This window comes from Lycorma delicatula, chromosome 6, assembly GCF_047948215.1.
Source record: "Lycorma delicatula isolate Av1 chromosome 6, ASM4794821v1, whole genome shotgun sequence".
NCBI classification, from domain to species: Eukaryota; Metazoa; Arthropoda; class Insecta; order Hemiptera; family Fulgoridae; genus Lycorma; species Lycorma delicatula.
This window is the reverse complement of record NC_134460.1, coordinates 42,547,822-42,574,239: the sequence shown is the minus strand read 5'-3', so window position 1 is coordinate 42,574,239 and position 26,418 is coordinate 42,547,822. Positions and strand designations below refer to the sequence as shown.

Below are 26,418 nucleotides of genomic sequence, written 5' to 3'. Positions count from 1 at the left end.
AAAACTCCCATCAGGATGATTGGACCTTCATTTCAATATCATAGCCGTACACTAACGTTTCGTTATCTTTATGACATGTTTGAGTAATTCTGAATCATCAGCGATGTCGGCTAACATTTTTTCTGCGATATTGCTTTTGTTGAAAATTCAACAGTTTTGGAACAAATTTTTCTGTTATTCGTTCCAAATCCAAAGTGTCAGCCAATATTGTCACACGTGTTATAAGAGATCCCCTTTCTAATAGTGATTCGACGATTATTTGTCACATATCCCTTTATTTTTTTGATATTTTCTCTCTATTGTTAATGTGTTGGTACATCAACCGTTTTTTTCCACAAAGTTTTCAGGCTTTTTTGCCCTTGGTGTTGATATATGATTATCACTAAAAGCCTTATCTAATATCTTCATCACACTTAATTCCATTTTGAACCCAAAATTTAATGTAGCTCCTTTGTTCGTTATTTTCAAACAAAATAAATTGTCACTCGCGTAATAAAATATGCCCTAATTACTCCGCTGCCAAATTTGAACTTCCTGTATTGATATGCATTATACAGGGCGTTTCATAATGTTCTTAGGAGTTACAAAAATTCAGTACAAAAAAAAGTATTTCATTTACCTAAATGAAAGTTTTACGAGGTGATGCAGGGACTCAAACAGTTTTTGTTAAAATCTATAAATGTTCAATAGCTGCTCCTCTGGTGACACAGCACACATCAACACGAAAGTCTAGCTCTTGCCAAACTCGTTCTAACATGTCATTTTCGGTAGAATTGATTGCATTGATTATGCGATTCTTTAGCTCAGAGATATCGTGCGGCATTGGTGGGATAAACACTATCTTTCACGTAACCCCAGAGAAAGAAATCACATGGCGTGGGGTCTGGTGATCTTGGTGGCCACAGCATAATGTGTTGGTCTTCTTCAGACGCACGTCCTATTCAGCGCCGAGGTAATGTTGTGTTAAGGTACTGTCGAACCTTGTTATGAAAACAGGCAGGACAACCATCTTGCTGGAAAATGAAGTCGTTGAGTAGCTGAGGCATAAGCCATAATTGTAACATATCCAGGTATAACGTCCCGGTTACTGTCGTTTCCGTAAAAAAGAACGGCCCATACACTGCCTCACGAGAGATCGTACAAAAAACGTTTACTTTCGGAGAATCCCGAATGTGTTCCGCATAAGCGTATGGGTTTTCAGTTCCCCAAACTCACACGTTATGACGATTTACTTTGCCGCTAATATGGAAAGTAGCTTCATCGCTGAAAATTATCTTGTTTAGATACCTTCATCTAACAACATCTTTTCCTGTAACTGTAAACAAAAATCGAGCCTAAACGTGTTTTATCTCCATCAGAAAGACCCTGGATTAATTGAAGATGGTACGGTTTGCATAATAAACGTTTACGGAGAACTCTGCACACTGTTGTTTTCGGAATTCCTAATTCTCTGCCTGCAGCCGCAGTCGATTTTGACGGGCTGCGAATGAAACTTGCACGCACACGTTCGACATTGACTTCTGAGGTTGATGGACGACCAGTTGATGTTCGCTAGCACAAGCAACCGGTTTCACTGAATTGTTTATACCACGCACGAATTGAATTGTTACTTGGTAGCTCCTTATGAAATCTCAACCGAAACGCACGTTGCACAGAAATTACTGACTTTGAAAAACGAACATACAAAATTCTAACATACAAAACGACTTCTCGGCTCCCATGGCAGCCATTTTCTCTACTGTCGACGCATAGCGAGCAAATGGTTTACTAACAGCCTAGTATATGTGGAAAAAACTATTTGCAGTACTCTTTCGTACAGTACTTGTTTTATTTTTATGAGTGAAATAGCTTTTTTTTTAATGAATTTTCGAACCTCCGAAGAACATTACGAAACGCTCTGTATATATATATATATATATATATATATGTATACAATATATATTTAGTATTACCATCGCGTGGGAAAATGACCAACTCACACGAAAATACTTCGGAGAACTAACAATTTCTAGTTCTTTTTTTTTTATTTAAACAAATTGTTTTTATTAATGTTTAAATGTCTTTGTCATTTTTGCGTCAAGATTTTCTGCTGATGAGCTTTAACTTTTATTTTAATAATACATAAAAGCATGTCTTAGAATTATTTTAGTGAATGATGGTTATTTATTGATCTAATTTATTTTCTGCTGTATTCACGAATTTAGATGGAATCATTCGTTGAGGGCATATGAAAGCCTGTTAAATGTAGTGCGAAATTATTTATATTAACGTAAGCAATATCTTCCACCACTTGTTTGTTATTTTTGTATCCGCGCGTGTGTGATATTACGTATTTGAGGAGCTTCGTTCTTCAAATCGGTTCTCATCTTTTGGTTCGAATTACTTTAGTTTCCTTCTTATAAGACTTTATTCACTTGCTTCCTCCATTAAAAATTAAAAATTTTATTATTAGAAAAAAAGAATCAAAATTTGTAAACTTTATTCTGTTTTAATTGATTTTTAACCTACAAATGTAACTGAACATTTTTCCAGTGATATATTCACAAAACGTTTTATACCAAATATTGTAGAAAATTACCAAATTTTCTTTAGTATTAGTCTATATTAGTTTTATAAATCTAAAATTATTCAAATACATTATTATTACAAAGATTCAAACGTTGTTTTTATACTGAGGTTTTTTCTTTCAAATTTAACACAGAGATAAACTAATTTTGCTCGTGGAATTAGGCATTTGGTGCCGCAAGTGTTCGTCTATTTAATTATGCCCTTTTGCTTATTCAGGGGGACAAAATTCAACCCACTGGGTTGGTCTATTGGTGAACGCGTCTTTCCAAATCAGCTGATTTGGAAGTCGAGAGTTCAAGTCCTAGTAAAGACAGTTACTTTTATACGTATTTGAATACTACTAGATCGTGGATACCGGTGTTCTTTGGTGGTTGGGTTTAAATTAATCACACATCTCAGGAATAGTCGAAAAGAGACTGTACAAGACTAGACTTCATTTAAACTCATATGTCATCCTCTGAAGTAATACCTGAACTGTAATTCCCGGAGGCTAAATAGGAAAAAGAAAAGGGGGGACAAAATTCAAGCCCTTAATTATGTGTACCGTTTGAACAAATCCACAGTATCAAAAAAACCTTTCAATTTTTTCCCCCTAAAAAATGAATTATGGTACCGTAAGATAATCAAACTTAGTGAAAAAAAAAATTAAGTCTAAAATTATTTTACTTTAACTGCCAACCGTCGTAGACAGTAAAAATCTTCAAGTTTAAGTTATAATGAATGCAATCAATATGTTATTAAATTATAAAGAAACGATCTCTGCATATTAAAGTATTTGGAACTGCTATTGCATTATTAGGTAAAGTATTAATTAATTATTGTAAAGAAATATAATTAGCAAGGCTTAGTAAGAGCACACTACATTTAAGTAATATGTAACTGTAATAACATTTTTTTTATGGGAGTACATTTTTTGTTAGATACTGCACGCTAACAGCCAAGCGACGTAAACTAACTGATAATGTTGTATGTAAACAGTACTGAATCAAGGGTATTGACTTTTACTTTCCTTGTTTGCTTTTTTTGAAGCAGGGAAATTTGTTATGTTGGCTAACCTGTTAACAGCTGTGAGTCTCCTGGCCGTTATTTCGTTCCATGTTATTGTACGGTAGTGTATTTTATTTAAGATGTGATAAAGGTACAAAAATTGGAGTCGATTAGACTTGAGTTTGTAAATTGCATAAATTAAATAAATCTGAACGTTTCATATCATCCTATAACGTCTACTACAATTTAGTAAGAGTTTTTTATTTTAATTAACGCCTTCAAAAGTTGCTTATATTCTGTTTTATTCTCATGTATTTTCTATTACGCGACAGAGAGAAAACGGCAGTTAAGTAATTGGCGTCATTCTCAATCACCAACCAGACCATCAAAACATAAGCCACAGCTATTTTGACGCATACTGATGGCCTCAGTCTTATGGAATCGGTTAGGCGTACTGCTGATTGATTCGTACCACGTGGAACGGTTATAAATGCAGAAGCCTACTGCGAAACTCGACGTAAGTTACAGCATGGCATTCAAAATCTGCGACATGGGCGGCTGACCGACGGCGTCGTCCTGCTGCACGATAATGCACGTCCACATGTTGCGCATCCGACACGTGATTTACTGAGACCATTTGGATGGAAACTTTATGATCGCCCACCATAAATTTTTTACAATAAAACTGTCTTTTCTTTAGAGATAAACCTGTAGTAAATTTTTTACTGTAACTTATTTGCATTCCCTTAATTTAATATTTTCATGCATTAATTAAATTATAACCTTTTGTTGTTTTAATTTATTTATTACTTTCTTATTGATCCTTAAGAAAAAATTCCGTAGTTTTAATTTGTTATTGGAGTTTTATATTTACCAATTATCCTGTACTATAGAATCTTTAAAATGTGTAATTGTTTGTTTACTGGTCTAGTTGTAATATTTATGTAATATTAATTCAGTTCATAATAACTTTATATAATAGTGACCAATTAACTTTCAATAAAAATTAATTTTATTAGATGCTGCTGACTGATTTTACTAATATAATTAATTGGCTTCACAGCATGTGGTTGTGTTGTATGTTTAATACAGCTGCAATGTACAGAAGTGTTAGTAGCATTTCATACCTAAACATGCTTGAAAATTATTTTACTACTCACTTCAATCGATTGATATGGTATTTACTACCATTTTTGTAGCAAGATGGAGCTCCGGCTCTTTATGCTCAGTTAGTAAGGGACTTTTTAAATTAACATGTTTTGAAGGGTGGTGGATTGGTAGGAGCTCTAAAATTCATGACCATCATAAAAGTCCATATTTAAAAACCAGTGACAATGCTCTTTTGGGGTATAATCAAACAAAAATCTCTTATTTGCAACTAAGTAATGTTGATGAGCTGAAACTTGCTGTTTGGGGCACTTCTTGGTCCTTTAAAGGGAAGAGAATTTTTAAACACACTTGGCACTGATAATCTGAGTGCAATTAATGGAGAAGCATTAACAGATATAACTTAAAGTAAGTTTTATGTATAAGTTTAAGTAGACTAATGACAAACAATTTATGTTCATTTCTTTATATAAAAAGGGACGTGTGAACATAGTGTTCAAACTCTGATACCAGAGTTTCTAGGATTACTGGTAACAATTAACTGAAGTTGTATACACAGTATTGCATAGTTTTAATTATAAATAATTTTTTTTTGCTTCTTTGAAAATATTTAATGAGTTATTGAATTCGTGTTTTTTACTGCATATTTGATAAAAATGGTAGTTAATTGTTATTAGATATGGTTAATTTTCTGAATTCCAATAGTTTTGATATCAAATATTTTGTATCTTTTGTTTGTTTGTAGAAGTTTTATGTGTTTATGCGTGATATTTTTTTTCCAGAATGGAAATGCATTCTGAAAGGAGTAAGTGGAGAGTTTTTATCTGGGGAGCTAACAGGAATCATTGGCCCATCAGGATGTGGGAAAAGCACATTAATGGATATCTTAACTGGATATACGTGAGTAAAATTTTAGCATGTCAGTCTAAATATTATTATTAATTATTTTGTTGGAATAGAGTTTTTAAATCAAATTTTATTATTTGTTTCCAATGTTATTGGAAGGTTATTTTATAGTTGTTTTGGAAATCTTTTATTTATTTTTAATGGTTTTTTAGCAAGTTATAGCTTGTTAAAAATTTCTGAACTGTATTTACTTGTTATAACTTGAAATTAATATTACTAATTATTAACTACCAACATTTAATACAGATTAAAAAATAAAAATGTGTCGGCACTCGCTACTTTTCTCTATTGAAAGAAAAAATGTTTATGAATAGTTTAAATATTTTTACACCTTTCCTTTTTAATAATCACTGGACAACATAAAATTTGCAACTGAAAAGGGAGTAGGTGTTCTATATAAAATTTTATATGCTGAATCTAAATATGTATCCCATCACAAACCTTAAGTTATAACCCCTTAAATTTATTTGTTCTCTGCTGGATGATAAAAAGAGAAGACTTCACTGAATACAAAAGGAAAATAAGAAAAAAGAAAATTAAGATAACGTAACTGTCTGCAAAAAAAAATTTGTAAAATGAAAAGTACATAAAATTTTATTTTATTAATAACTTATTGAGTTCTAATTTATCATAAAACTTTTTTTTATAATCAGTGGTTAATAATTATTAATAAATCAAACATGAACTTTATTTATACAATTAACATAATTACATTTGGAATACATTAACTGTAAGTAATTAACTTTTAAAATCATTTTACGTATATGTTAATGATGAATTAAATATGACGGTGAAGTGCATCGAACGAGTACTGCAATAGAACTTTACACGACAGGAGTCTATTCAGAACTGAATAATTATTCCGTATACTTAGTACAGGATGCAGCTGCATTGCATACCATCATACGGTAGATTTCTAAATATTAAATGATATGAAGCACACATGGCTTATGGAATGCAATGCGTCAGTATTTTACTATAACATCTCCCCCATCACCACATAAAATACCGTGGGGTTGATTATCAAGCACAGGTTTGTTTTCCTGTAAATATTTCAGTATACAATACAATAATAACAATTACAATTAATATACAATATAATATTAATACCCAAATCGATATATCACCTGGGACCATAATATTTTTCCTGACCATCGACAAATTGTTAAGTTTATTTTTTTTAATTCTGATGTCTTTAGGTCTATTGATAATTCAGAGTGTTGCATTTTGTCCATATTCAATTTATTTATCAATAAATTTAGGATATCCATAACTTTTAATCATATACTGAAGTGGACTATCCCTATACAATATTTGAAGACTACTATTTGAATTTATTAAATATATCCCTTGTACCACTTTAGTTACACTTTCTTTTCATTTACAATTGTAACTTTTCTTTCCAAAAATAATACGACTCTAAATTATAATTTTCAATTAATATTAAATAATCAGATGTTTCATTCACTCTCATTACATATCCACATGTGTAACAAAGCCTATTAAATTACATACAAGTATACACATTTTTAAAAGTACATAAAATTTTATTTCACTAATAACTTCTGATTATTTCATAATTTTTTTTATTGTTATATAATTGTTAATTATAAATTATATTTATTTATTATAAAACTTTTTTTTACAATCACGGGTTAATAATTTAATCAATATATTTAATTTTTAAAAAAAATATTAAAAAATAAAAAAGGAGATGAAGTCTGTACTCTACATTTGTTAACAATTTCAGACTATTAGATTGTTTATAAAAAAGAAAAAATATAAACATCAAAAACTTACTATTTTTTTAAATAACTATCTTAAACCTAAGTGTTAAATTATATATATTTAGATATGTTGTATTTAGATTGTGGATACCGGTGTTCTTTGGTGGTTGGGTTTCAATTAACCACACACCTCAGGAATGATCGAACTGAGACTGTAGAAGACTACACTTCATTTACACTCATATATATCATCCTCTGAAGTATTATTTGAACGTTAATTACCAGAGGCTAAACAGGAAAACGAAAGAAAGATGTGTTGTATTAGTGTAGTAATGTGTTCTAATAAAGTAGAACACATTTTATTTTACTCTATAATATTCTCATTTTTAATTATAACATTTGGTAATATTTTATTTATGTTACAATATTAACTCAACTGGCATTGTTTTTTTGTTTTAACACTTTTTCTTCAAAATAATACGATTAAACTCTATCACAGGTATAACCTTTGTCTCTCGATAGCTGTGTTATAGCAGGATTGTACTGTAATTAAAATTTGAATTAATAATAAAGGCAATCAGGAGCTTATAATTAGAAATAAAATCAATTACATCATAAACTTCGTTAGTTTCACTACTCACTCATAGCTACATAACATTATAAACCTTATTTGTAGAAAATTAAACAATACACATTTGTCATAATTAACTCTTAAATTATTATTAAATAATTCATTTTTTTCCACAAATTTTTTTTACGTAGGTCCTGCAATTCATCAAAAGAAAATCGACGTAGGTGTTTAATATATAAATTAAGCTTAATAGAACTACTTAAGATAATTTATTTTTCTTTAGCTTGAAGAGTTGAGTTCTAACTGAGAGATTTGTGATGCAAGACAGGATATCAAATAAGGAGGGTGAGGTGTTGTTTAATGGAGTTAAGGATGGTTTAGCGAGATATGATGTTTGTTACATAATGCAGGACACTCAACTACAACCACTGTTCACTGTTAAGGAAGCGATCAATTTTGCTGCAAACCTGAAGCTTAGTTCTGACGTATCGTACAAAGAAAAAAAACTGAAGGTAATTATTTACATTTTATTCTTTATTTCATTTTGTATTTTTTTTCTGTGTATTTTTTGTTTTTTTACTTAAATATATTAACATCTGTCTCAACTTCTGTTTGTAAGGGAAGATATTTTTAAAGTAATCAGAATATTAATGTGGTGATAACTATGAAAATTCAAATATTCATCAACATGCTGACCACTGTGCCAAATAACCTCAGACTACAACAAAATAACCACCAAACATAGTAACAGAGCCTAAAAACTACTACCAAAAGTCAGCTTTTGCAGGATCCTCCATAATCAGTCTGTACAAAATTACATCCAATAAAAAGTACAAATTTCAAAAACATAAACCCTAATAACCACAAAACATAAGCAACACAACTCATCAACTGGAATTATAAATAACATTATGTGCTTATGTATTTATAGAATTTTTGAGTCTGCAACAATTACAGAAAGTTTTCTGTTTAGACAGCATTGATTATCACTGTAACGAGCCATATTTCACAGTGTTACTCCCACTTACATATAAAGTCGATTTTACTCCTTCACTTCAGTCATTATTTTTTTTTTTATAAAATTTTGTTTAATGTTGTGCAATGGAGCAAAGCAAACAAATCATTTATTTCTAACTGATTAAATTTGTGTAATGACAACAGTAAGTTATCTAATTTTTTAAATAAAATAATGTATAATCGAATTTGTGACGCCTAGTAAATTTATGCGTACAAGAATTTGTAAATAATTATATACCACTATAAACTTACAATTTTTATCTTCCTACACATGTCAATATAGACTACCATTTTCTTAGTAAACAAACACTTAATTTTGTATTGTTGTTATTCCATTAAAAGTTATAATAATGATTTTTAGAGAATTAAATTTCTGACAACTTTGAAATATTATAAATTGTATAGCTTTAATTTTTGTTATAATTCTTTTTTATATATTTCATCATAAGCAAGAAAATTACAATCTGCTAGGTTGGTCTAGTGATAAAACTTGTTGATAAATCAGCTGATTTTGAAGTTGAGAATTCTAAGGTTCAAGACCTAATAAAGGTTTTTAATTGGTTTGTATACTAGATCGTAGATACTAGTGTTCTTTGCTGGTTGAGTTTTATTTAAACTGATGTCGTAGGAATGATCGGCCTGAGTCTGTTCACGACTACATGTTTACTGGTGTATTCACTCAGATACTGATAAGTTGCTAATGACTTTAATTGTTGATGCGATTATAAAAAAATAAAATACAGAAAAATTATTTTTAATAAGAACCATAGGTAGAATTTTTAATAACATATAAGCCTAGTTCAATCTCTTTTAAAAATAAAGATTTATGGAATTTTAATAAAAGGTTTTTTATTATTAATCTCATAATAGATACAAATTATTGTGCTATGTTTACAAGAAGTGCTAAGTAATTAAATTAAATGGTAACTATTTAAGGAAGGAAAATTAAAGTAAAATATTACGAAATATTTTCTTTTTAGATATAAGCTAATGTTCACTCTAGGATTGTTTAAGGAATATTGTCAGAGTTGTTTTTCTCCTCTGAATACAGATTCAAGAGAAAAATTCTTTTGAATTCTTAGATTCTTGGCGCTGAATTCCAGTGCCAAGAGAAGTCACTTTCATTGTGGTCACTTATGCCACCAGCATGAAAGGTGGATATCTGATCATATCATGATTAAATATGTGTTCAGCACCACTGCATCAGTACTTGATTTGTTTCATTACTAAAGTACATCTTGTTTCATTATTCAAACATGTCTTTGTTACTTGGAAGTGATTTTTTTTATCAATCCATCTTCATATGGCCTACGCGCTACATGTTTATATTGTAGTACATTTAACAATTTTTATGTAGAAAGTGCATTTTATCATTTGTAATGGGTTAATATCCCACTATTTCCTTAATATTAATAATAATTTAGAGGTAATTTACTACTGTTAAAAAGGTCATAGTAATTCAATTTATTTGAAAAAAATATTGAAATTTCATAATTTTATCTCTTCATATGTACTTCAAAAACCGTTTGAAATACTAAATACAGATCATTCATAATTTTATCAAAATGTTTATTACAGTCATGCCATCCAGAATAACTCTTTATGACTTAACATATGAATTATTTACTAGCTTGTAAACTGTTTGTGACCAAATTAAATCTTTTGTGTATTGCTGAAGAGATGGCTAGAGGGGATGCATTTTATCAATGAAAACCTCATATTGACTACTATATCTGTCATTTATAGTATAATTAGAAACAATAAACTATTAAATTTAAATGAAAATTTTTTAAATGGTGTTGATTTCTCAACCTTGGTTTCAGTAATTCTTACATTGTCATGATCATATTGTATTATTATAACAAGATTGCATTATGATTTTTTTTTTTTTTCAAAAACCAGTTCAATGGGAATTTTAAACTTTCTAAATAACATCACATACTCATTTCTAAGTAACTTTCTTTGTAAAATCATGTAAAAAGGAAAAATTAATTAAAATAAAAATAAAATAAGCAAATAATTAAGTAGTTTGGAAGAATCCTGAGAATCAAGAATCGCTGGCAGCTTTATTAGTTAAACAAAATATATAGATTTCACAACAATATTTAAGATATATAAAATGCTTAAAGAGAATTAATTTCCTTTTTTTCAATATAAATTAGTTATATTTTGATTTAAAAAAAAAAAAGAAAAACTATAACATTCAGATAAAGATTTTAAATCTAAATCTTTGTGATATGATTGAACAAAGCATTAAATGTTTAGGATTTTGTCATTGGCAGCATTAGTGGATTATTCAGCAGTGTGATATCCAAAAACATAGCTGAAATTCTGCTTTAGTAGAAATATAAATATTAATATTTAGCAGAATCTTGAGCTGTAGTAACATATCTCTTTAAGATATGTTGGAACTTTTGTACAAACTTTTCATGTTCACGTTTTTGGTTTGCGTTACTGTTTGGTGAATGTAGACTAACTTCAGTATACAAAAAAAGGCTTTGTTTGGGTGTATTACATGCAGTACTCATTACATGCATACCATTCGTTTACCAATGACTGGTCGTTCTATATTCAGATATTAGTCTCCAAGAATAATATAGCTTAGCTTAATTGAAAAACTCTTGTATGCTTCCACATCCACAGTTCTTCCCTTCTATTTATTCATCATCTTGTACAGAAAGGTATTGCACTGTTCTCTCAGTGTTTAACTCCATGATCAGTGAGAATAGTAAGAGGTGGAAAAAAATGACTGCAGTATATTTATGTGGCATACTGACGGCCAGAGAGCATGAGAGATATCATTGCATTACGAGCAGTCAAATTACAACCATGATGTGTCAAATGGAGTTCAGCTATTTATCTCTATGAAACTCTGTGTCCGTAATTCTCTATTGAATAGCAGTAGAGTGAGAGACTTCATATTTTAGTTGATAGAGTAAGTGAAATATGCAGTAATATACATAAAAACATTGAAATACATTATGTGAAAGAATTTTATTTATATTTATTAAAATTATCTTGAAAATGTATACAATATATTAAGTCATAAACCATGAAATCATGTAACTGATATAAACCACTTCTTTAAATAAATATTGGAAGATACACCATTTCCTGACTGTATTGACATTTCCAGGTGAAACAACTTATTTTTGCTTCTATTTGTTGGAAAATATTTATTTTATGTAACAAAAAAGACCTGGGATAAGAAGTATAGAAAGGCCTTCAAGATAAATTCTTATAAAGTTTGGCTTAATATTGGAAGAAAATACTCATTTAATAAAAACAAGTTTTTTACAATTACTTAGTTAATTGTAAACAAAAACTGCAAGAGAAAATTATTTCAAGAAGTTAGGTTAATATGAATTTATATTAAAATTACTTATTGAATTCTTGTTTTATAAATTTATTGTTTTGTTGTTGTTGTTTTGCAGATAATGAATTGTTTAGAATCACTTTCATTAATGTCTTGTCAAAATACAATTGTAGAAAAAATAAGTGGTGGAGAGAAGAAAAGACTTGCCATTGCTCTAGAGTTAATTACGAACCCTCCTGTTTTGTTTATCGATGAACCAACAAGGTAATTTTATTTTTTTAGTTTATTAGCTTTTTCTAATAGATTTATTGCCAGTGGTATCAGGAGCATCCTGTACTGATGCATATGCTTAGTGCTTACAACTTCTAAAATTTGTCACATAATAAGTAATCCAACTTTACAATTATATAAAATAAGTATTATTGTACGTGATGGTTTAAGAAAGATATGCAAGTTATAACATTTTTAGTTTATATCTGAGTAGTTTAATGTAATGTGATGAACAATTTAGTCTCTTTTCAAGTGGGAATCTGTTCTATTTCCACTTGGTTCAATTTATTTTACAGCCTACAGGAATATGTTAAATAATGGGAAATTGTCCAGAATATTAACCAGGAAGAGAACCAAGTGGTCAGAGTCCTGTGCTGTTCATTGCATTTGGTTCCTTAACTTGACATCGTCATCACTTCCTTATGGCATTTTCGTGTCCAGTCTTCATGAGCTGGTTGACTATCACTTCCATTGATCATGACTTATCTTGCTTTTTTATTTATCTTGCTTTTGTGTTGTCAAATCACGAAAACAAAAACCTATACATTTTATGTATTACATAATAGTAAAGAAAAATCTATGAAAAAATTAAATATTTCACTAACTTCTAATTTTTAACTTTTAATAACGGATTTGTTATTTGGATGGATCTTGATAATTAATTAAGTTGCTACTCAAATAATCAGGGTATTGCTTTTTATGTACTTCTTTTACTCTGGTTATTTTCTGAAGAAAGAAAACATAACTGATGAGGGTAAATCAAATATAAAACAGAATCTTTGTTTTATTTTATAATTTATTATAGGATAATAAAAATACATAATATTATTTTTCTTCATAATTTCCTTTTTTGGAAACACATTTTTCACAACAGATTGGTAGCTTTTTGGTCATACTATTGTAAAATGTGCTTGTGACATCAATCAGTTGTACACACATGCTTCAACAGCAGCATCGTCATCAAATTTCTGTCCTCAAAGTGCTTCTTTTAGAGGCCCAAACAAATGATAATCGCAGGGCTATAAGTCCGAACTGTGTGGAGGTTGCTCGAGTGTAGTTCAGAATAAGAATGCAATTTTTTCTTGAGATTAAGCCACGGTATGAGACCGAGCATTGTTGTGAAGCAGAATGACTTCTCAGATTGGAAATCGATGTCTTTTTTGCAATCAAAACTCATATTTGATGAGTTTTGCAAGCAAAACTCATATATCATCAAAAGAGTTTTGCTTTGTCTAAAAGTTGGCAGTAATATGCAGAATTCACTAAATGATGTTCTTGGAGAAAATCAACAAGCAAAACTCCTTTGAAATCAAAAAAATACTGTGTCCTGTGGCCAGAACCTTTCCAGCTGACAGTCAAGTTTTGGCTTTAATGAATGCAGTTTTTCCCTTTTTTTGCCACTCCATACTTGCCTGTTTTGATTCTGGGGTGTAATAGTGCACCCAAGTTTCATTGCAGGCCATGATTAGATACAAAAAAATTCTCCTTCAGCTTGGTAACGATTCAACAACCACTGGCACACCTCTAAGCGATAGAGCTTCTGACCTTCGGTGAGAAGCCATTGTGACCCATTGTGCGCTTTCTAAATCCAAGATTGCCAGTAATGATTACTGAGCACTGTCATAGTTTATTCCGATCTCAGAAGCAATTTCTGTAATTGTTAATCAATGATTGTCCTCAATAAGGCAATAACCATGAAAATATTTTCAGCAGTAACACTTGTTCTTGGGTGTTGTTGTGACCTTGATTTTCAATTAGTTCTCGTCTTTCCTAAAAATGCTTATGCCAATCAGACATTTGAGTCTTTTTTAAGTATGTTGTCTTGAAACTGTGCCACAAGTTTCAAAATTTTGGATGGTTTCACACCTTCTACAGTGAGAAATTTAATAATAATACATTGCGCAACACGTGATGATGCTTCCTGCTCTGACATTGTGATACTGACTAGAAAAAAGAAGTGAGCTGGCTTTCTAAGAGTTGGAACCCCTCCATGCATCCCTACGTACAATACTGAGAAGCCACGTCCCTCTCCATAAGCCATGTGTCAACTACAACAAAAATTCTAGTTTATATTTATATTGATTTACTTTCGTCTAAACAATATTTGTTTGGTAACATTTGAATAAATTTTTTATCTTATTTTATTATAAATTTATGATTTAAAAAATATAATTAACAATAAGAGTGGGCATTAGCATTCAGGTAGAAAAACTTGATATGCTACGATTTGCAGACAACATTGCCATGATCACAGGTAATAAAACAGATTGATTGACGTTGAAAAAATGGATTTCATATTTACTAAAGATTACAACCTTAGAATAAACAGAACAAAAACCAAATTATTAATATGTGGTCGGGTATATAGAAGTGCACAGATTAAACAGAATGGTGAGACTCTCCAATAAACTAACAAATCTAAATACCTAGGCAGTATAATTACACCAGATGAGAGACGTTCCAAGGAAGTAAAAATGAGAATTGCATAAGTAATTCTCATTTATTTTTAACGGGAAGAAATACTTGTCTGTACTACCAATATAAATTTGGATATAAGGAAACACCTTCTAAAAATATATACGTATGGAATGTAGTTCTGTACGGTAGCAAATGCTGGACAATCGGAACTCCAGATAGAAGTAAGCTGGAGGCCTTTGAAATGTGGTGCTACAGGCGAATGCTTAGGATTAGGTGGATTGACAGTTACAAATAATGCAGTACTTAGCCAGATGAATGAAGAATAGAAGTTCATGAATGCTCTCACAAAGAGAAGAGGTTCACTAATTGGCCACATACTATGACTAACAGGCTGCTCCAAATTATTATTGACCGCATGATTGAAGGGAAGAGTCATCGGGAGAGGAAGACTGGAGTATATCAAACAGATTATGAGGGATGTGAATTGTGAAACCTATGTCGAGCTGAAAAGGAAGGCTCAGGATACAGGAATTTGGAGACTTGCTGCCAACCAATCATAGGATTGCATACCAAAGAGAGAGAGAAGTTTATTCTTAATTCCAGTAGAATTCATTAGCAGTAAGATTTTACTGTATCATTTTCTATTTAAAGGTATTTTCTATGCAGAATCTTTACTGCTTATTCTATATATTTTTTTTTTTAATTTTATTTCTGGATTTGTATATAAGACATAAATTTGTTATGATTAAACTTATTAAGTACTTGAATTTATTATTTATTACTTTAATAATTATTATACAGATGTATGTTTATTAAAATTGATCAATATATAACGTTATATTTAGGTACTAAATTTATAAAATATCTATAAGGATTGAACTCAAGATATCCTTTTATTTTGAATTTTTGTCATTTGTAATTAGTATTTTATCAATAATAATTTATTTGACTTCCTATTAAAATTAAAATAAAACAGTCCTAAACAGTGATGATACTTTTTATACGGGTTCTATAAAATAAATAGTGTTATTAATTTGATTCCTATTTTTGTTGTATTCTTATTTTTTGTATTTTTTTCATTTGCCAGTGGTTTAGATAGCAGTTCATCAAAACAGTGCTTGGAGGTATTAAAATTAGTAGCAGACAAAGGCAGAATAGTGGTCTGTAGCATTCATCAACCAAGTGCCCTTCTTTTTGAAATGTTTGACCATTTATACACAATGGCTGCAGGAGAATGTATTTACCAGGGTAGCGTTGAAAACCTTTTACCTTATCTTGCATCGTTAGGATTTATATGTCCTTCTTATTATAATCCTGCTGATTATGGTATGTATGATACTTATATGTATTATTTCATATAGATGCTCCCCAAAAGTTGAACAAATAATTTACAAACACTTTTAGCCCTAATTTCCACTATCTTCTTTACAGTACTTCTCTTGGGTTCAGTACAATGATTTCAGTGATTTTTCCATGATTGTTCTTCCACCTCTCAGACAGTTACAATAAAACTTTTTGTTGATGTACTGACCGTCATTTAGATTAAACTTTCTAAATAATTCACTTTTTCAATGTCTGGAAATGAGGATCCTGAAGATTTTTTAAAGAATACAAGTCAATCCCTTTTAGACATTCTAGACTTTCTAAGTTATCTATCTTGGTGAATGACATCATGCACTTTTGCAATCATTTCTTTTACAGTGTATAGTAATGATAAGCCTAATCATTTTGTGCCTTCTACAAATTTCCGACTGCTCAAATGTTCTTGCATGGTATAAAGGTTTATCATCAAAAGCCTAGTTTACATTTTAATGATTTCTGCCAGAGTTTTTTGGAGTTTGAAATAAGATTCAAGCATAAGGCATTCAGATGATAGTACAGCCGTAAAAAAAATAACATAAATAGAAATCCCTTGCTGTTGGTTCATAAAAATAATACATCTCAAGGCACCTAGATGAAAAGCCAATTAATGTTTTCAGAAATTTTGGTTAATGTAGATTTACTTTCATTATAGCATTGTCTAGAAATAATGATACTTTCCATAAAATAGAGTTGTATCTTGTAGCATCAGTTAGTTTTATCTGTTATTAGCCTCTCATATAATTTTTTTTTTAAATGTATCTCTTGTATGAATTAGTATTATATTATTATTCTAAGATCGATCAGTGCTGTTAAAGCTTTTAAAAATATTTTCTTTCAGATTACATTTCTTTTTACCAATTTTAAAATATTTATTGAATTCTTTTGAAGTACATTGTTGGGTTAGTTTGTATTTTCAGATTCTTATATCCGTAGCATGTATTAATTACCTGCTAAGTATGAGATTTATTTAAAAAGCATCCAACATTACAGTGTACTTCTAATTTTGGTTCTTGTTCTTATTTCCTTCAAAGTTGTGATTCCATTTATTTAGGCTAGCTTTTTCGTCTGTCCATAATTTTTCTGAAAGTCTTATTTTAGAATGGCATTTTACTGTTAAATTGCAGTTCTATTGGGAACATTTTCAGCTTTGGTAATAATCAGAAATAGTGGAAGTCAGATGTGCATAGTAGATTGCTTGCTTGGCTAATCTTGCATGGGAAATTGCTTGTTCAGTTAAAAGTTTTGAATTAGATGTAAGAAATGGGTAGAGTAGATATAAAAAGATCTGGTTGCCAGATCTTCAGTCATCATTTTTATTTATAATTTATGCTTTATAAATGCAGTAATCATTATTTTTTTTTTTGTAAATAAAAAAAAACAAAAAATGTAACTGATCACTTCTGTACATGATCATGGATTGAAATTCCTGATCATGGATTGAAATATTAAAACACAAGTCTGAGTTTGTAAATTGTTATAGCTACCATAATAGTTAGTTATATTATTCTAATTTACATAATGAGAAAGAGCACAGAATAGCTGAGATAAAACTGTCAAAACGGTCAAAATTAATTTACTGCGCCACCAGTCTGGTGAAGAGAGACTTTTTATTTTTACCAATGATATGCAGGAATTGAGCCATGGCTACCAGGTAGAATGATGCACCATTATTCTGACTTATACTACGTACCAGCTCAGCCAATTTTGGAGCCTCCCTTCTCTATACAAGGCAGAGTTCAAAAGTAAGGGCCATTGAGTTATAAATAGTGATTGGCAACACTAAATGGTTTGCGCATGTGTAGTAGCTTTAAGTTGTCTGTTGGGCATGTAACCACCACATTGCCATCAGTTCATTGTTTTTTGCCTTTTTGAGACAGTGAACTTAAAGTGAGTGCGGTAATAACAAATCCTGCCAGTTGTGAAGTTCAATTTGTAATTAGATTTCTAAACCCAAGAGGACAAAATGCTGAAATTCACTGTCAATTGTGTGAAACATATGGATCTACCCCAATGAGTGAAGTAAAAGTTAGACAATGATGAGTTTAAGGAAGGCTGTTCAAACGTTCATGACAAACAAAGAAGTAGCAGGCCTAGGGTCCGGACTAACGATCTTATTGAATGTGTGAATACAAAAGTGAGAGTGGAATTTTATGTTGTGGGTTTGAAGAAGCTTACTTCATATTTTCACAAGCATTTGGAACAAAATTATGATTATATAGACAAATAATTATTTGAAAAAGTATTTGAAATCATAAATAATTTTTTTTATTTTTTCAACTGTTCTCACTTTTTTACCAATTGGCCTTTAGTTTTGAACCACTCCTTGTAGCATGGCAGCTATATAAAGAGCATGCTTCCAAGTCCAGGACAAAGAAGAACTATTAACAGAGACATCCTGATCAGTTAAAATCCTTGAAAAGATCCTAACTCCATCCACCTGCTGGTAAGCCAGAACTGTTCTTTTCAGAGCCAATCTTGTTTAGATGTATAGGCTGGCCTAGCTGTTGTTTGTATCAGTTCTGGAAGCTCTTGACCCAAACAGTTTTTGAACTATCTGAGCCAACCTGTTGAATTGGAAGCCAGCCTGCCTCAGTCATCCTCATTCATCCTCTGAAGTAATACCTTACGGTGGTTCCGGAGGCTAAACAGAAAAAGAGAGAGAGCCTGCTTCAGTTACCACTGATGATCACCTCGACATCTATGACTTAACATCTATTTTCATGGTTTACATAACATCTATTTTCAATGTTACCAATGTAAAAGTTATATTTTGTTGCTGTCTGAAAACCAAATAAAAGAAATATAAGATATATCTAAAATAAGAAACAATAAATGAATACATATAATATAAACAGAGAACATAAAATATAAAGACATTAGACATTACAAGTGTAAATATTAATAAAATCAATTGATTATCATTATATATATATTTCCCTAAACATATATGAGCACATGTAAATTGAAAATTAATTTAATTTACTAGAATATCTCATTTTTATTAATCAGAAAAGAACAAATAATAATAAAAAATTATTTAATAGTATATGAGATAGTTAACTGAAATAATGATTTCAAAAAATATTTTGTTTAAATTCGAACACGCAATTATGATTACTAATTATTTTATAGACAGTTTATTTAAATTGGTACATTATTAAGAGGAAATTCAAGCTGTTATGTTGGCTATACTGATTTTTACATCCTCAGATTTAGTTTATAAATTCTAAAGTATTGTACTTGTAGAGTTCAACATATAAATTCAAAACATGATCAGATACAGAAGTAATTATTATTTTTTTTATTTTGTTTTTTAAAAGGGATTATTACTTTTGCATTAATAGACATTGCTATATTGTGTATATTATATACACAATAATATATTATATAGGCATTTTAATAGACATGTTATAGTGATAAATTGCAGAAATATGTTCCATCTTCAGGTGTATCAGTGACATCATTCCACTGATGTCATTTCAACATTAACAAAAATATAAAAAGATTTTTAAAAATATAAAGGTTCACAGCAAACTACATGCACATACAGTGTGCATATTAGTGATACCAAGAAAGTTCTGAAAGTTAGTGTTTATTTTTGTATATTTTATTATTATAATGATAGTCATTGTGAACTGTATTTGTATTTTTTACTGAATTTGATTAATTCAATAATGTTGATATTTATAATACATAAGATATTAAAAACTGTGAAGAGTTAAAAAAATATCTATGTGTGTGTTTGTATGATGCACTGAATTTTTTTTGTCACTATTCTTTCATATGGTATGTACGAGGCATGATTTTTAAACTAAGGGTCATTTTAATATAAAAATTGAATAAGGGAAATAGAAAAAACTTTATAATAAAATAAACTTACATATATATATATATATATATATATATATATATATATATATATATATATACTTATACTTATACTCTTTTCTACTTATTCGCCATTGACTGCAATACATTTTTGATATCGGCTTACCAGCTTCATTATTTCATTACTGAAGAATTCTCATGTCTGTGATTTAAATCAAGTAATTAATCTGTTTTGCATTTCTTCACCGTTTTCAAACTTCTGTGATGCAAGGCCATTATTTTAAATTGAGAAAAAGGTAATAATCACTCATGCAAGATCTTTGACTGTAAGGCGATCTTGACTTTTTGGACTTCAAGAATGATGAATGCTACCATTGCATTGATTGTCATCACCAGTCACAACATGCTTCCATATATCATCACCTTCATTTTCGTAGCGTGTCAAAAACGTTTGAGCTGTAGTAAGAAGTTTTCCTCTTTGTGTTTCTGTTAAAATCTTTGGTACCCATCTGGAACACAAATTTCTGTAACCCAGTTTTCCAGTTAAATGTTGTAAATTATGGATCACACAACAAACGGAAATTCAATCAATAATTGAGAAACAGTAAGCCTTTTGTTTTCATAAGTTTTTGCATTCGCATTTTCAGTCAATTCATCTGGGATGACAGTCAGGTGACCACTATGTTCTACGTCGTGAATATTTGTTCTTCCTCCATGAAACAAATGACGCCATTGGTGAATTTTACCTTCACACATAACACTGGATCCATAAACATTGATAATTTCTCTATAAATATCAGTAGCAGATTTGTTCTTAGCCAACAGATAATGAATTACTGATCACATTTCACAGCTTACGGGATTATTTATTGTAACACTCATTTCATCCAGGCTATACACACAACTTACATAAATAATGTTAACCTATTGTAAACAGATGGTCGTTGATGTAAATACCATCACTTTCCACCGCATCTAATGATGGCAAATTGAAAATGGCCCTTACTTAAAAACACACCTCATAATTTCAATGCAAATTCTCAAGCTTGCTTTTCCTATACTGTAGATTGATTGAAAAGCTCTAAGCCGTTGAAAATAAATTAAAAACTTAAGATACGAGAAGGTATGTCCTATTTTCTATTAAGAATAATAAAAACAAAAAAATTAAGGCACACAAAGCATTTATGAATAACTAGTATTTACTCATGGATTTATTCAATTATAATTTAGAGTTTCACCTTGATTGCATGTATATGTGTTATCATTATAATGGATATATAAAGTATTTTTATAGACAGAACAAAATTTAAACTATGGTTTTCAAGTTAAATTGTAATTTTTTAAGTAAGATATTTAAGTAAACTGAAACTATCAAGTTATGGTTAAGTATCTATTATATATTTGGTATACGATGTTGTTTTAGGCATTATATTATGTTGCATCTTTTTGTTTTTATAGTTCTTGAAATATCGCTTTTAGAAAGACAGGAATGTCATAATGAACTTGTTAGAGCATCTGGTAATGGTACTTGTTGTGATTGGAGACAGAAACGGATCTCTAGTAAGACATCTAGTCAGTATATTTTATTGTTCTTATTATTAATTTATTAGCTGGTTTTAGGTAGCTGATTAGGCAATTGTTTTCTTAAATTAAGGTAGTAATTTTCAAAAAGTTGTAAAAGTGATGATCTATTTTAATTTTTAAATCTTTTGAGTTAGACCGAAAAAATTATCATTTCTGTTGCAATTTATCTGTCTTCTCAGCTACAACAGTAATCATTCATTGCATGAATTATCAATTATTAAGCATCAAATTGAATATTTATTATAAACTATTTTATATTTCAGTTTTTTATTTATAATGTTGACCTAAAGACTGATTTGACCTCAGAATTTCAGCTGATACATAAAACATAGCACTAGAGAGGTTCATTAAGTCAATAATTACAATGTATAGGCCAGTTCCATTCCCATAACGCACTGGGTTGGTCTAGTGGTTAAACTTGTCATTGCAAATAAGCTGATTTCGAAGTCTAGAGTTCTAAGGTTCAAATCCTAGTAAAGGCAGTTATTTTTATTTGAATACTAGATTGTGGATACTGGTGTTCTTTGGTGGTTGGGTATCAATTAACCACACATCTCAGGAATGGTGGATCTGAGACTGCACAAGACTACACTTTGTTTACATTCATACATATCATCCTCACTCATCCTCTGAAGTAATACTTTACAGTGGTTCCAGAGGCTAAAATAGAAAAAGAGAGTTCCATTTCCTTGACAAAGCATTAATACTGGTTGATAAACACAATATACTTATATTGATATCTTAAGCTACACATGAATAATTACAACTAACCGCTTTAGTTATACTTTTTTGATACTTTCTCTGAATATTATGGGATTCAGTATAAATTTTATGAAAACACAAGCAAACCAAAAAAAGGGTATATCAGTGCTTATCCACTAGCCCAACAGTGTTATGTAATACAGGGTCTAACATTTTATAAAGAAGAAGAAAAAGATCTCTGGTGTATACTGAATTGAACAGTATGCAAGTAAAAACAGCACAAGAAAAGTTTATAGAAGTGGAATAAATTATGTATGTACTAGTCCCTTACTGCTTAGCAGCAAATATTGCAAACTAATGTTAGATATTTTAAAAATCGGCTAAAAACTTATTTCTCACCTGGGGATGAGACATGTTGCTTTTTTCTTTCATTTCCTACCTCAGATAAATGCATGTTCAAATCTATCTCCAATCCGTCCACACGCTCAATTAGAAGGATTGGGCTGATTTTTTTTATTCTGCTCAGAACGGCCCGCAGATATGTTGCCAAGCATTGACGCATCTTCGAAGTGATTTTTCTGTGATTAATAATCTTGGAAAGTGCCTCAAGGAATAAATGAGAATTTTTTGGTGATTTCTCAAGTTTGGGGTCCATTGATGCTTGATGACATACCTGTGGGTCATTCTGAGCTTAATAAAAAAATGTCAGTGTGATCTGTCCAGTAGAATGTCCACACAGACTGGAAATAAATTTTCAGCCCAATTTTTTTCAATATGTAAGTAATATATAAAATAAAACTTTTACTCTGATTGGTGCCTAAAACTTTATATAGATCATGTAATTTTAAGATAAATTATAAAAATAAAAAGATTAATAATATAAAAAATAGATGTGATTAAAGTCCATATTAATTATTTAAATATAAACTCATAGAATAATGTTAAGTACATTAAATATAAAAAAATGATTACAAAATAATTCACAATTCAATAGGCACTATTGAAGATTGTTATATGCTGAACAGGACGCAGAAAAATCTGGGTTATTTTAATTAGTATACAGAAATTTATTGACAGAGTAATATTCTTTCCATAATAGAAAAACTTTTAATTGTAATATTTTAATTAAATTGGTGGGAGGATTTTTCAAATATTTTGGCAGTTAATTAAAAATGGCTATGGAGGGGTATTTATTGAAAGTGAAATATTCTAAAAGAGTTATATCAAAACAGTTTTGTTGTCTGGTTTGGTATATTATTTATTTTTTAACTTTTTTAGACCAACATATGGTAGATCCTAGTTCATGCTCAGACTAGGTTATTTTATTAAAGTTACTTATCATTATTTAGTAATTATCTGTGTGATTTATCACATCACAATGACTAGGAATGAATATTATTTTAATTCATGTAAAATTTAAAACTTTTTTGTGTAAACAAATTTTAAAACACAATTATTATAAATATAAACAAAATTTAAGTTTTTCTTGAACTGATGACCGTCAATTACTGTGTTTGGAAAAGGATAAAACACATTCGAGGAATTTTTTTCAATTTATGTCATAATTCTTGAATCTTGAAAAGACGAAAGTTAGGTGGGGGGTTGATCTTTATTATTAGCAAAATGAAGCACACTATGATTTTTCAAATAACTGTCTGTAGGCATTGTTTTGGAAAATATTGGGGAATGTAATAGCCTGTCTGTTGATCAGTACTCTGTAGAATTTTTCTAATTTCCTGGTATAAGCATGGTCAAACTCAAAAATGTAAATAGTTCATCTGAGTTGGTTGGTTTCCTTTTTTTTTTTTTGTCTTCAGTCATTTGACTGGTTTGATGCAGCTCTCCAAGATTCCCTATCTAGTGCTAGTCGTTTCATTTCAGTATACCCTCTACATCCTACATCCCTAACAATTTGTTTTACATATTCCAAACGTGGCCTGCCTACACAATTTTTCCCTTCTACCTGTCCTTCCAAAATTAAAGCGACTATTCCAGGATGCCTTAGTATGTGGCCTATAAGTCTGTCTCTTCTTTTAAATATATTTTTCCAAATGCTTCTTTCTTCATCTATTTGCCGCAATACCTCCTCATTTGTCACTTTATCCACCCATCTGATTTTTAACATTCTCCTATAGCACCACATTTCAAAAGCTTCTAACCTTTTCTTCTCAGATACTCCGATTGTCCAAGTTTCACTTCCATATAAAGCGACACTCCAAACATACACTTTCAAAAATCTTTTCCTGACATTTAAATTAATTTTTGATGTAAACAACTTATATTTCTTACTGAAGGCTCGTTTAGCTTGTGCTATTCGGCATTTTATATCGCTCCTGCTTCGTCCATCTTTAGTAATTCTACTTCCCAAATAACAAAATTCTTCTACCTCCATAATCTTTTCTCCTCCTATTTTCACATTCAGTGGTCCATCTTTGTTATTTCTACTACATTTCATTACTTTTGTTTTGTTCTTGTTTATTTTCATGCGATAGTGCTTGCGTAGGACTTCATCTATGCCGTTCATTGTTTCTTCTAAATCCTTTTTATTCTCGGCTAGAATTACTATATCATCAGCAAATCGTAGCATCTTTATCTTTTCACCTTGTACTGTTACTCCGAATCTAAATTGTTCTTTAACATCATTAACTGCTGAAAGATTAAAAAGTAACGGAGATAGGGAACATCCTTGTCGGACTCCCTTTCTTATTATGGCTTCTTTCTTATGTTCTTCAATTGCTACTGTTGCTGTTTGGTTCCTGTACATGTTAGCAATTGTTCTTCTATCTCTGTATTTGAACTAATTTTTTTAAAATGCTGAACATTTTATTCCAGTCTACATTATCGAATGCCTTTTCTAGGTCTATAAACGCCAAGTATGTTGGTTTGTTTTTCTTTAATCTTCCTTCTACTATTAATCTGAGGCCTAAAATTGCTTCCCTTGTCCCTATACTTTTCCTGAAACCAAATTGGTCTTCTCCTAACACTTCCTCCACTCTCCTCTCAATTCTTCTGTATAGAATTCTAGTTAAGATTTTTGATGCATGACTAGTTAAACTAATTGTTCTGTATTCTTCACATTTATCTGCCCCTGATTCCTTTGGTATCATTACTATAACACTTTTTTTGAAGTCTGACGGAAATTCCCCTTTTTCATAAATATTACACACCAGTTTGTATAATCTATCAATCGCCTCCTCCCCTGCACTGCGCAGTAATTCTACAGGTATTCCGTCTATTCCAGGAGCCTTTCTGCCATTTAAATCTTTTAATGCTCTCTTAAATTCAGATCTCAGTATTGTTTCTCCCATTTCATCCTCCTCAACTTCCTCTTCTTCCTCTATAGAACCATTTTCTAATTCATTTCCTCCGTATAACTCTTCAATATATTCCACCCATCTATCGACTTTACCTTTCGTATTATATATAGGTGTACCATCTTTGTTTAACACATTATTAGATTTTAATTTATGTACCCCAAAATTTTCCTTAACTTTCCTGTATGCTCCGTCTATTTTACCAATGTTCATTTCTCTTTCCACTTCTGAACACTTTTCTTTAATCCACTCTTCTTTCGCCAGTTTGCACTTCCTGTTTATAGCATTTCTTAATTGCCGATAGTTCCTTTTACTTTCTTCATCACTAGCATTCTTATATTTTCTACGTTCATCCATCAGCTGCAATATATCGTCTGAAACCCAAGGTTTTCTACCAGTTCTCTTTATTCCGCCTAAGTTTGCTTCTGCTGATTTAAGAATTTCCTTTTTAACATTCTCCCATACTTCTTCTACATTTTCTACCTTATCTTTTTTACTCAGACCTCTTGCGATGTCCTCCTCAAAAATCTTCTTTACCTCCTCTTCCTCAAGCTTCTCTAAATTCCACCGATTCATCTGACACCTTTTCTTCAGGTTTTTAAACCCCAATCTACATTTCATTATCACCAAATTATGGTCGCTATCAATGTCTGCTCCAGGGTAAGTTTTTCAGTCCACGAGTTGATTTCTAAATCTTTGCTTAACCATGATATAATCTATCTGATACCTTGCAGTATCGCC

General features: G+C 30.4%; 1 protein-coding gene across 1 annotated transcript in view; it reads left to right on the top strand.

Moving 5' to 3' along the window:
- Positions 1 to 26,418, top strand: part of LOC142326571 (ATP-binding cassette sub-family G member 1-like) — a 172,756-nt gene that overhangs the window by 126,519 nt on the left and 19,819 nt on the right. The window contains exons 2-6 of the mRNA XM_075369151.1: positions 5,445 to 5,562; positions 8,195 to 8,378; positions 12,318 to 12,463; positions 15,975 to 16,213; positions 21,536 to 21,649. Of these exons, the coding sequence (XP_075225266.1) occupies positions 5,445 to 5,562; positions 8,195 to 8,378; positions 12,318 to 12,463; positions 15,975 to 16,213; positions 21,536 to 21,649 (801 nt within the window). The remainder of the gene's footprint in view (positions 1 to 5,444; positions 5,563 to 8,194; positions 8,379 to 12,317; positions 12,464 to 15,974; positions 16,214 to 21,535; positions 21,650 to 26,418) is intronic.